This window comes from Dipodomys ordii, unplaced genomic scaffold, assembly GCF_000151885.1.
Source record: "Dipodomys ordii isolate 6190 unplaced genomic scaffold, Dord_2.0 Scaffold10, whole genome shotgun sequence".
In the NCBI taxonomy this organism is placed as follows: Eukaryota; Metazoa; Chordata; class Mammalia; order Rodentia; family Heteromyidae; genus Dipodomys; species Dipodomys ordii.
The window spans coordinates 14,160,325-14,173,883 of record NW_012267226.1 but is presented as its reverse complement, the minus strand read 5'-3'; the positions used below and the strand labels follow the sequence as shown (position 1 = coordinate 14,173,883).

The 13,559-nt window shown below is 36.4% G+C and overlaps 1 protein-coding gene across 1 annotated transcript in view; it reads right to left on the bottom strand.

Annotated features, from left to right (window-relative positions):
- The window catches only part of Ddx10 (DEAD (Asp-Glu-Ala-Asp) box polypeptide 10), a 121,399-nt gene that overhangs the window by 81,584 nt on the left and 26,256 nt on the right, over window positions 1–13,559 (bottom strand). Inside the window, exons 10-13 of the mRNA XM_013009479.1 lie at window positions 9,764–9,865; window positions 8,299–8,386; window positions 6,640–6,728; window positions 3,783–4,308 (exon numbers count right to left, since the gene is read on the bottom strand). Coding sequence (XP_012864933.1) covers window positions 3,783–4,308; window positions 6,640–6,728; window positions 8,299–8,386; window positions 9,764–9,865 — 805 coding nt within the window. The remainder of the gene's footprint in view (window positions 1–3,782; window positions 4,309–6,639; window positions 6,729–8,298; window positions 8,387–9,763; window positions 9,866–13,559) is intronic.

The window sequence follows — 13,559 nt, the reverse complement described above, 5'->3', positions numbered from 1 at the left end:
CACCCTCTGTATTACCCCCCACTATTAAGAGTACATTTGCCAACTCAAGCGCTAAGAAGTCAAAAATAGGTAATTAAGAAGAGCATAATTTTCAGATCTTAACACCCTCGATTTCTCAATATGTAATGTCTTCCTAGATGTCCTATTGATTTCTATTTTAATCCAGTTGCAGAGTACATATCATTTGTGAGTTCAATGCTTTCAACTGTTTCGAAACTTTTAACCTAGTATAAAATGAATGCACTATGAAGATGCCATGTGACCAAAGAAGGAACATTCTGCAAATGTTGCATATAGTGCTCTAATTTTCCAACTAGGTCAAGATTAATAGAGATGTCCAGCTTCTTAATGCTTTTTAAATATCTACTAATTTTTAAAGTCTGGTTTCTCTATCAGTTGCTAGAATTGATATGGAGCTCTCTTTGCCTATCTTCCAGAAGTCGCCCTCATCCTTGGGTAGACTTATCACCCTACCTCCACCTCCTATTTCTTCAGACCAAGAAGAATGTACACTTCCTAATGGAGTTTGTCCCCTCAGCTTATGACTGTAGCACATCCTTAGAGGCAAAGCTGCTAATATATAAAATCCACACTGTGCCAGTCTTTCCTTGGGAAGGCTAAGTTTTGCTCATTCTAAAGTACTTTTTCCAAAATTTTGTCTTACCTGCAGAAGGTTCAATCTGTTAAGAGTGTAGCTCACCATGCCAGATGACTCTATGCAAATTTTCTTCAATCTGAGCCTATAGTGGCTGGGAGGGAGGGGTATGAACCCAAAGTTGAAGATTGGCAAGATTACTATCAGGCCTCTCATAAAACTGGGACTTTTCTACCCATGTGCTGGTGACTCACACCTGTAATCCTAGCTACTCAGTAGGCTGAGATCTGAGGATCACGGTTGGGGGGCGGGGGGAAGGAGGCACCAGGAAACTCCATGAGACTCTTATCTCCAATTAACTACCAGAAAACCAGAAGTGGCACTGTTGCTCAAGTGGTAGAGTGACAGCCTTGAGTTGAGCTGAGGGACTGCGCCCAGGTCCAGAGTTCAAGCTCCACTACCTGACACACACACACACACACACACAAACCTGGGACTTTTCTAAGATTACATTTTCTCAACTGGGACATCAGAACCAACCCTAGCATAACATGCATGAGCCTGTGGAGCCTGGAGGCAGAAAAACCACGCAAACCTGAAGTTCATGCTGCCTGCATGCTAAGAGTTACCCAGTAACAAATATAAAAGTATGGCAGGGTAACTTGTCAACCTGAAAGTAGGGGAGAATCTCAGATTCTTCATAAAAACCTAGAAATAATCTCTCTTCAGTAAAGGAATAAAACCAGATCCAGCTATAATTTCTGCCATAAAACAGTCCCTGTTAGTGAGGAACGGGGGGAAAAACAGATGGGGGAAACCTGTAAATCTTAATAGCTAAGCTAATGCCAATAGAACCCATTGGAAAACAGATAGGTGAGTTCCTAAATTCTTATAACATCGTTTTGGGCAATAAAATACCTATTCTCTAATATTTTGTAGAAGGGGGAAAAAATATCTCTGATGATATGGGTGTGAAGTAGAGCTAAACAACCTAAGAGCATTTACTTACTTTGATTTGCAAAATCCTATTTATCAAAATGTCAGCAAGTAAGAAGGCAATTCAGATCAAAAGATACAAAAAAAATAAAATAGTGCTGATCCAAATCACAAGAGAAAACATAATTTAGCAAATTCTTAAAAAGTGCTTTTGGAGTATGCAACCACTTCTTACAAACATTCTGAAAGTGCACCCTCCAAATCAGCAAGAAAGAAAATATTCCTCTGTTCTACTGTTTCCCATGATAAAACCCAGTAGGTATAAAAACCTATGCATGTGAAAGAACTACTCTGTTCAGCACCCCCAAAGATATAGGAAGAAATATGCTATTTTAATTTAGGAAACAAACAGGTAAGAGTGATTATTTACAGGAAGGTACTGCAGAGAGTGCCACTGAGAAATCAATTCACTGAATGTGAACCATGAGGAACGAATAAGCCAACAGAAAGGAAAATCGTACCAAGACTGATCAACCCTGAAAATATAAGCTTCATTTGTCATGTGCTTTAAGCAGAGTTGCAGTAAATTATTTCCATCCAAGCATATCTAACTTCTAGGAATGTCTTCATATATTCCTGGGCCATTTACAGTCCCCAGTTTAACCAATAAACTTACTTCTAAAACTTAACTCATGCACAATAAGAATCATCATCTGGTTGGCTTATTAGAATTATAACAAAATAGCATTCTGTTTTTAGTTATTTGTTATGCCAAACAAAATACAGCAGATTCTCTGCCCAACAGTATATCAAGACTGTAGCCTCTAGTCTAACAGCCAGCAGGCAAGCTTAAAGAAGGAAAGGAAAAAAAAAACAGCAGCGGCCTTCTAGGAGTGAGGACAGACACCCAGAGGCACTGGTGATTTGTTAACCATTCAACACAAGATAAACTTGCTTTGTCCAAGACAAAACATTCTGGGCTTTAATTTAAAACAAAACAAAAAAAATAGTTAACAAAACTAAAATCTCATAGCACTGAGGAAGAAGAGCTAATTTGTTTAGGTTTATTTCAGGATTAGAGATGAAACACTTCAACAAATGCCTGAGGAGGAAAATCTGAGAGACTCTTATCTCTAATTAACTACTCAAAAAACTGGAAGTGGAGCTGTGGCTCAAGTGGTAGAACACTAGCCTTGAGCAAATAAGATCAAGGACAACAGCAAGGCCTAGAGTTTAAGCCCAGGATCAGTCCAGACAGACAGATGATAGATACATAGATACATAAATACACAGACTAAATGTTTAAGCAATATACACAGAGACTGAGTAAGAAATCATTATCTGATAAATTATTAGTATTAACTTTTCTAAGTTTCATGGCTCAAAATGCAGTATTTAAGAGTCTTGGGATCTTTCAAAATATTGCACAAAGAATGAGTCAGACGCCCGGGCGCTGGTTGCTCACGCCTGTAATCCTAGCTACTCAGGAGGCTGAGTTTTGAGGATCACGGTTTAAAGCCAGCCCGGGCAGGAAAGTCCATGAGACTCTTATCTCCAATAAAAACCACTAGAAAACCAGCCAAAAAAAAAGTAAATTTTATGTTTAGAAAGACTTTAATTACAAGTACTCTTTCCAACAAATTAATCAAATTTGTATGCTAAGAATCATAATAAAGGATTCTCACACTTTAAACGAAGAACCTCACTATTATGACTCCTAAACTCTGAAAGTCATGTCTCTGATTACTTTCAAAACACATCAGGAAGCCATGCACCAGTAGCTCATGCCTGTAATCCTAGCTATTCAGGAGGCTGAGATCTGAGGGTTGTGATTCAAAATCAGCCAGGGCAGGAAAGTCCATTAGATTCTATATCCAATTAATCACAGAAATGGCTGAAGTAGCACTGTGGCTCAAGTGGTAGAGTGCTAGCCTTCAGCAAAAGGAGCTCAGGGACAACACTCAGGCCCAGAGTTCAAGCCCCAGAACTGGCAAAAAAAAAAAAAAAAACCCACATCACAAAACCAACAAATAAGATTGTAGTTGACAATCCCTTAGAGTTCCCAAAGTTCTGAAAAAGATAAAAAAAAATCCTTGCCATTTAAGTATAGAGAAAGGGGAAAAGGGAAAACTATTGCAAAGAAAGTCATTTTTAAATTTCTCATAGCTTCCTTTCTTTCGTTCCTCAAAATCAACAATTGGCTTACAATAAAAAAGCATAACAAAAGACCTTCTACTGAGAATAACCTTACCGGTAATGCTTTATTCTCTTTAAGATCCAACCCAAATACATCACGCCGCTTCACTGTAAGGAAATCAGCATCAGGTCCATCTTCTTCCTCTTCATCTCCGCCGCTAAGGAACTGCACAGGAACTTCCTTGACCTTCTTTACCTTATCAGTACTGGGAACAGATTCAGTCTGAGATCCTCTTGCTTTTCCTAATTTCTCTTTCATTTTGTCATCCTCCTCCTCTTCTTCTTCCTCTTCCTCTTTTTCCTCTTCCTCCTCTTCCTCCTCCTCCTCCCCTTCCTCTTCTTCATTGTTACTATCACTAGCCACTCTGCAGTCTGATTCTCTGAGATTCTTCGCACCCTTCTGAAGTATGGACATTTTCTCACTGAAATAGGCTCTAAATTCTTCCACTTCATCATTGGTGAGGGAAGGAGCTCTGGACTCGATGACATCATCGCCTTGGCTCCTTACAGATTCTTTGGTGGGCTTGTTCTGCATTTTCTGAAGAAATCTTACCCGAGGTGCCACAGCAAGACCAAGAGATCTTAAAAAAAATAGAAGGAAAAAAAAAAGAATTATCTCACTGCAGTAATGTTATTATGCCTATGACATTATGGAATCATTTCTCAAGAATAGAGATTACCAAAGCTTTTTTTAAAAAAAATATTCCTGAGATACACATCAATACCAACAGGTTAGATGATTCAAAAGGCATGCCAAAAAGTATAGAATACTTGCCCAAAACAAAATTTTCCTTTAGAGAATATTGTATAAAAATAAAAAAAAGAGCTGGGCACCAGTGGCTCACGCCTATAATCCTAGCTACTCAGGAGGCTGAGATCTGAGGATCGAGGTTCAAAGCCAGCCCGGGCAGGAAAGCCTCTGACACTCCTATCTCCAATAAACCACTAGAAAACCGGAAGTGGCGCTGTAGCTCAAGTGGTAGAGCACTCGCCTTGAGCTGAAGAGACCAAGCCCAGAATTCAAGCCCCACAACCGACAAAACTAAATAAATAACTAAAAATAAAGAAGAACGAAACATAAGCAAGATGATCACTATTCAAATACTACACCCAATTTCCAATTCAACACTCAGTCTCAGCTTCTTCATACCATGTAACAACATCTTTCAGGACTATCTCAAGTTGCTATGAAGGTTCAATTAACTACATGAAATTACTTTGTTAAATGTAAGTTACTAAAAATTACACACACACACAAAAAAAATGGAGGGACAAAACACTGTTCTCTTCAAAAAGTAAACTAGAATATCATCTCTACCCTACCCTTTCCTTCTGAAACATAAACGATACAATCACTGTTATAAAAAACACAATTTTACTTTAGAAAATATTTTTTAAATGTGACTAATCTATAGCCAACATACTGAATAGGGAAAACTGAAAACATTTTCTATAACAAGAAAGAGTGTGCCCTCTCTCTAGTCTTAATATAGCGCTTCAATTCCTTTTTCTTTTTTTTTTTTGGTCAGTCATGGGGCCTGAATTCATGGTCTGGGCACTATCCTTAAGCTCTTTTGCTCAAGGCTATGCTCCATCACTTTGAGTCACAGGCCCAGTTCTGGTTTTCTGGTGGTTAATTGGAGTTAAGAGTGTCACAGTCTTTCCTGCCAGGGCTGGCTTTGAACCATTATCCTCAGATCTCAGCCTCCTGAATAGCTAGGATTACAGGTATGAGCCTGTAATTGAAGCCCAACAATGCTTCAATTCTAAGCCAAAGCAATTATATAAGAAAAAGAAGCAAAAAGGAATACAAACACAAAAGGAAGTAGCCAACTATTCCTATTTACTCATAATATGAGTAAATTTGAAAGTCTCCAAAGACGCTACCAAAAAAAAAAAAACCTCTGATAAATAAACACTTTCAGCAAAATATCAGGATATAAAAACAGCACACAAAATTCAGTAGCTTTTTTACATATTAATAATGCACACAATGAGAATGAAATCAAGAAAATGATCCTGTTCATAATGGCCCCAAAATAAAGAAATAATAATAAAATATCAAGAAATAAACCTAACCAAGATGGTAAAAGACCTCAACAACAACAACAAAAAAAAACAACTCTAAGACTACTATAATGACCAAGAAACCAGAGCCACGGTGTGGTAGTAAAAGTAATCCATGATATTAGAAAGCAGAAGAGTAACTGCACTTTGCAAAGAGTGAGTAGTAGACAGAGTATTATAACTGGGAAGGTAAATGAAGAAGCTGCTACAACACTGTTGATTTCCTGTTTCTCCATGTTCATGCTATTTACAGATGTATTCACTTTGTGAAAACTAATTAACTTTTGAGAATAAATTTATAAATTATATAAAATTCTGGATCTACTTGGTACTTCAATAAAACTTTTTTTTTTTTTTTTTTTCGGTCGTGGGGCTTGAACTCTGGGCCTGGGCGCTGTCCCTGTCCCTCAGCTCTTCAGCTCAAGGCGAGCGCTCTACCACTTGAGCTACAGCGCCACTTCCAGTTTTCTGGTGGTTTATTGGAGATAGGAGTCTCACGGTTTCTCCTGCCTGGGCTGGCTTTGAACTGCGATCCTCATATCTCAGCCTCCTGAGTAGCTAGGATTACAGGCGTGAGCCACCAGTGCCCGGCTTTCAATAAAACTTTTTAAAGCAGAAAGAAAAACAAGTATCAAGTTATAAAGAAAATACAGAACATACAAATAATCCACCTTTTCCTGAAAAGAACTAATGCCCAGGTTATTTTCTACAGAATTGATTTTACCTTCTTTTCTGTAACTCGTTAAGGTAAAGTAGTGTAAACAACAATTCTCAGAGAAACAAGCTGAAAACAAATTCCCCTGACTTGGATGATTTACTATTATACCTATATTATGAATACTTACAATGCATATTCAGGAATAGGTAACTTGCTTACATCAAATACTTTTTTATCCTTCATAAGATATACTGAACGTATGTAGGAGACAAAACACTGTAAAATAAATGGTAGCAGAGATGGAAAATTGAGTCAGATAAAAAAAAAAATTTACAAAAGGAATAATGTCAATAGTAAGTGGGGAAAAAATATAACATAGGTCAGCATATTCTGGTTCTGTACATATACCCAAAAAGAAAAGTTACCTTTTACAACTGTAATATTTGAAAAGATTTTGTTTGCATTTGTCTTCATTAATTCAGCTCAACACAGAACATAATCTCTCCAAAAGCTACTCTAAAATTTTAATTGCAATAAAGTACAACAGGAAAATAGGGACATAAGAATAATATGGAGAGTGGTGGGAAGGTGACTCAGTGGTAGAGTGCTTGCTTTGCATGGATAAGGCCATGGGTTTGATTCCTCAGCACCACATAAGCAAAAGAAAGCCAGAAGTGGCACTATAGCTCAAGTGGTAGAGCGCTAGCCTTGAGCTGAAGAGCTGAGGGACAGCACCCAGGCCCAGAGTTCAGGCCCCACCACCGACAAAAAAAAAAAAAGAAGAAGAAGAAGAATATGGAAGATCTATGCTGAGTTATCTTATTAGCTGAACAAGTTTCTTATTTCTCTAACTGGCTATTTCCTTAGCTATCAAAAAGGTAGTATTCATACCTGGAACTTACAGTGCTATGACAATGAGAAAACTCATACAGAATGCTACCACTTCTTCTGATAGTGTTTTCAGTAAAACTATATCAGGTGAAGCTAAATTGTGACCAGAAAAAAGAAAAAGGGTTCCTATAGCTTTTCTATTTTTAATCATAATATCAAATCATTTATCACCAACTTGGAATTCTTTTCTCCCATTTTTGCTTAAACAAAACAAAATTATATTTATTTCAGTTTTGCAAACTGTAAGTAGATTCCTGATCTTTTGTTGGTTTATAACATAAACAGGTAACAAAATATATCTAACCAAGTATTTTCATTTTAAAAATATTTTTGTAAAGTGTATTTAATCCTTCTTTCCTTTTCCTTAAACTCTGCCTTTTCTTCTAGCATTGCATTAATCCTTTCTACCGAGTAATCTCTAAACCATTTTCTCTGACTTCTTAGGCATGACAATGAATAGTACCAAGTCAGAGGTATTTTTTTCCCCTACATCTATCCACAAGAACTCACTCTAGTTGCTTATCATTGTGTTCTCTCCAGATTATAATCAAAAGCTAGGAAATCATGTCTGTAAAACTAGATATCTTGTTGCTGCTGGCAACACAGCCATTCTGCCAAACCATGTGTGACACTCAATAAATCACATCATTTATTTCAATGTGCTATTTTGCTCTGAAAGCCTCATTTGCTGTATGTATGAACCAGTGAAACAACGTATTTCTGGCATTTATTTCGTGACTAATAATGGAATGACCTTCTAATTACTAATTATATCACAACATCATAAAATTCAAGTATGTTTTGTAATGTAAGTATTATTCTCAAAGCTTCTAAGATATAATTTTTTAAATGACACTGCTTAAATATTTGAAGCATATAATAAAGAAGCAGAAAATGATAATTTATTATGTATCACATTCTAAAATGAAAAGTATTCAATTTAAAGATAACTTACCCTTTGAGCTCTTTCTTTCAAATCTTGATCTTGAGCTAAAAAGGATTCCAATTTTTTCTGGACATCTATAAGCTTTTCTGGATTGATTCTTTTTTAACAACAACAAAAAGTTAAACTAAGAAGTCTTGATCTTAAAAATTATAAATAGAACATAGCTTTTTCCTCTTTCCTTCAGTATATTTTTAAATGTCTAACATTCTTTAGGGAACCAACTCACACTATACCTTACATTTGACTCCTGCATATTATGAGTAATTCAAGAAGAAAGACTATTTCTGACAATTTCTCTGAATACCTCATGCTAAAGGACACGCAGATTAACACCTCAATCAGTATTGATTTCTTCTTAACCTTATAAAGTTTAAATGCAGCTTCCCATAGGAGATTAAACAATGAAATGGAAAAAAAAAAAGAAATCTAATGTCATTTTTTGTAAATGGCAGGTGTTACTAATTTCTTTTTCTCTCTTGCAAAAAAGTTTGCAAGAACCCTTCTCAACCCACATCTACAGAGGATGCTGAAATTAGGAGGATCATGGTCATAGGACAGCCTGGACAGAAAAGTCAAGCTAGGTATGATGGCATGCATCTGTCATCCCAGATATATCATCCCAGATATAATAGAAAGTATAAAATAGGGGATCACAATCCAGTCCAAGCATGGGGCCTGGTAGGAGTGAGACCATATCTCAAAAATAACCAGTACAAAAAAGGGCTAAAGGCATGGCTCAGCAGTAGAAAGTCTGTAAAGCAAGCATAAGACTTTGTGTTCAAACCCCAGTTCTGGAGAAAAAAGATGCCTTATAGTAAGTGAATGGATAAACTGTTACATCTAGAATATTACTCAGCACTGAAAGAAATAAGTATTTAAGACATGAAAAGACATGGAAAAAAAAGTGAAAAAAGCCAAACTGGGAAATCTACATACAAAGGATACACTGTGCAGAGAGTAAAAAAAAAAAAAAAAAAAATCAGTGGTTGCTAGGGGGTAGTGGAGAAAAGAAGAATATGTGGAATACATATGTGAATTTTTAGGGCATTGACAATATCATACTATAACAGGAGACACCTGTCACATGTCACTACATATTTGTACAAACCTATAAACATATAACATCAAGAGAAACCCTTAAGTAGACAATGGACATGAGTGAATCTGAAACATCATAGAGATTCATATACTATAACAAAGGCACCAATTTGTTGGGGGATATTAATATTGGAGGAGGCTATGTATGTGGAAGCAGGGAAGATAGAAGAACTCTCTGCACTATCTCTCAATTTTGCCATGAACCTAAATGTTCTAAAGACAGAAAAACTAAAATCTTTTTTCCCCTTCAAAATCATAAACCAGAAAGCTAAATGTAATATAGGGGAGGTAGGAAACAGCCGTGGCAACAATGAGCAAAATGATTTCATGCTCCATTGTTAGGAGTAACAAGAACATAAACATCAGTAGCTCTTACTTGATTTCCTTCACAGGTACTTTCTTCTGGAGAAGCTGCTGTACCATCTCTTGCTCTTCTGAAGGAAGCAGAATTAATAGTGCCTCACCACCCTCTTTGTACCTAACAAAAAAGCAACACATCAATGCAATATGCAGTCAGTTTGCATTTTTAACAGCATAATGAGTACATAACATGGAATCTAGTTCATCTAGTTAGGAATACCACCAGTTGTTAATCTTCCATGGCAACAGAAAACTACAGATGTGACCATACTCTACCAAATTTTCTTCATTCATTATAGTTCCTAGTGAATTTAAAGCCATAACCAAAAGATGAAAATTCCCATCTTCAGTGATCTATAACTCAAGTTGACTAGGAAGGACAAACACCTAAGTAAGAGCTTCGGGAGAACAAACAATGTTAAGTTGGTGCCAAAAGACAGCAGCGAAAAAAGAGACTACTCAGGAATAGTCAGAGAAAACAATGTATGACAAAGAAGATGGGTTTCAGGTACATATCTAAAAGATAATGTGAAAAGAAGATGGAAAAAGCAAAGTGTTCCAAAGCCAGAATACAAAGATGGACAACAGGGAAAATTATTTCAAAAGTACATTGGAGCCTTTTTTGGAAAAGGTTGGATGCCTCTATAAAGGTTAAGTAACCAGTCTGCAAGTAAAATGTTATCACTGATGATGGAGAGGAAAACTGCCTGTACAACTTACTGAGAGATCAAACTGTATTTTATCTTGAAGATTGAAGGGTAATTTTTACTTTTCAAGGTAACTTTATATAGTTTTGTTTTGTTTTTTTTTTGTCGGTCGTGGGGCTTGAACTCTGGGCCTGGGCGTTGTCCCTCAGCTCTTCAACTCAAGGTGAGCGCTCTACCACTTGAGCTACAGCGCCACTTCCTTTTCAAGGTAACTTTAAAACTCAATCTACAATTTTAAAACTCCAGTATAAAAGAAAAAACAAATAACCATATATGCAACAAATCCAGAAAAACAGTAAAACAGAATGTTTTCTTCTAGTTAATCCATTAACTTTAATTTTTTTTTTATAAAAGAGCCAATGTATGTCAGGCAATGAAATAGTGAGATTTTTTTAATTAATAAATAATAGCAGTAACAATACAGAAGCCCTCAGGAAGCAGTAAGAATAAGAAACAGCTCTACCTAGTAGTCTAGGTGTCACAAATTGCCCTCGGGAAATGACATCTGAGACCTAAAGAATAACCAATTACTCTAATATTTTAGGGGCACAGATCATGGGTAGAGAATCAAGTTTTTTATAGGGAAAAGGCAGCATTTGAGAGTCTAGTATATACTTTTGCCTTCCTGATTTTTTGCTTTTATAGTAAACAAGAGGAAGAGCATAAAATATATAATTAGTCTTTTATCTAATTGTTTTATAGGTGAAAAACTATTAACAAATACCTCCTTCATTATAAATGCCAAATTATATATATATATATATATATATCAACTTCATTTACTACAAACAAATATGAATTTAAAACATTCCACCTTAACAGTATTGAACTAAGTCATCCATGAAGGCAGAAGTTGTAGTATAGAAAGTAATAAAGTAATACAGTGACAACCTTACCAGCAACACCGTTAAAAGTGAAATAAGAGCGCATACAGTTAACACTGACCACTAAGCAATTCATTTACCAAAATACTCTCTGGGTAACCAGAGTCCTGAAATCAAAGTAAGCTTTTCTATTTCTTATACTCTATATGGCCCAGATAGGAATAGTTAGGAAAAAAGGAGAGAGTGGGCTAGGGACTATCAACCCTTTTAACCTTCTATATCCAAATTCAGAGAGCAGAATTAAATAAATAGACCCATAGGCCTACACTGAGCAAGAACTATGATCATGGAGTTGGAGAAATCTCTAGGAGAAGCAAAGGCAGCCACTAAATGTTCTGCGATCTTCTGACTGACTCATGATCAAGAATGAGGATCATTACCTACATATATCTTGTTTGCCCATTCCATGCATCCAGAGAGAACCTATGAGAATGAGTCAGGATCAAAGGAGCCATGGCCAAATCCTTTAAATCTACAGATAACAGTATGGTAACATAGGTTAACACAGGCTGTTAGAATACCATTTAAGACAATATTACCAAAGAAAATGGAAAACTAAAACAAAGTTAAATACCACATGGCAAGAACATACTAAAAATCAATAGCCACTCTACCTATCTACATAATCTACCTATCAAGATCTATATATAGAACTTTCCCCAAAATAGGGGCTGGGAAGGTGGCTCAGTGGTAGAGCGCTTGCCTTGCATGCCTGAGGGCCTGGGTTCGATTCCTCAGCACCACATGAGCAAAAAAAGAAAAAGCCGGAAGTGGTGCTGTGGCTCAAGTGGTAGAGTGCTAGCCTTGAGCTGAAGAGCTGAGGGACAGCGCCCAGGCCCAGAGTTCAGGCCCCACAACCGGACCCAAAAAAAAAAAAAAAAAAGAACTCTCCCCAAAATATAGTAAAGCACAAATTAGTTACCACATGCTCAAACACAAAAATTTCCAGTAAGCGTTCAAGAATAAAAGTACTTTTACAAAGAAAATATAATCACATTTCACTTTAATACTTGAAAGAATAAAGTCTATTTATGCATGAAGTGACTTTTAGATTTCAAAGGCAATACCCCAAGCACAAGTCATAATGTTCCTCAAAAGGCCTATACTTCAAAATTTCTTATATCTAGAGTTTATTTACGAGATATTCCCAGCATCACATCAAGAGCTCTGCATCTGAAACAAAATTGTTATTTCTACTATCAGTGTTAGTATGCTGAGTTTGTACAACTTTTAAGAAGTTTTTGAAGAACTTCATTTTACATTAATCTGTCAGTTTTAAGAACAAACAAAAGAGGAAGCAAATACAAGTTAAATTCCTGAGACCCAAGAAGTTGGCCTGAAAATCAGCTGGTGTATATATCAAAAACTAAACTTCTAATCTGCTGCTTTTTCAATTATGCCAGGAAGAAGGATACTCAAGAGAGAGAGGTCAAGAAGCTTATCTCCACAGCCTACAGCTCACTCCTGGTTCTGGATAAAATTAGACATCAACACTGTTGGTTTCCATACACCTCTACTGAAATAACCTTCAAACTAAGGACAACAGGAGAAACACAGCCCTGCTATTCTTAGCCTTTTAGCCAAGAGCTGCCAATCCTTAACTACTCCAATTCAGATTCCCCTACACATCAATGCTATTATAGCTGAGTCTCTCTCTATTAAATAAAATTTTCCCATTCAAACCTTCAACAGCTATCCTACTATGATCTGTGTATATCTGCCTTGCCATTATGAAATGTTAGGTTATCCCAGGATCTATTTAGAGCAATTCTGCTTTACTAACTTAAAAAGATCTGTGAGGACAGACAGACAAATAGATAGACAGACAGATACAGACATATGTGCATATGTATGTATATATTATATATCAACTATGTATGTATCATTTGAGTATGTGTATGTGATGTATATGGATATATACATGTATATATACATATATGTGTGTGTACATGTGTGTGAGCATATATGTACGTATATATATATGTGAGTACAAGTACACACATCAAGTATACATAAAATAAATTTCAGAGTGGTGAGTTTCAGGTGATTTCAGATATTTTGTCATTGTCTAGCATTATAGTGAATATGCATTAGTTTTGTAATAAAATATACCAGTGAGGGGCTGGGAAGGTGGCTCAGTGGTAGAGCACTTGCCTTGCATGCATGAGGCCCTGGGTTCGATTCCTCAGCACCACATAAGCAAAAGAAAGCCAGAAGTGGC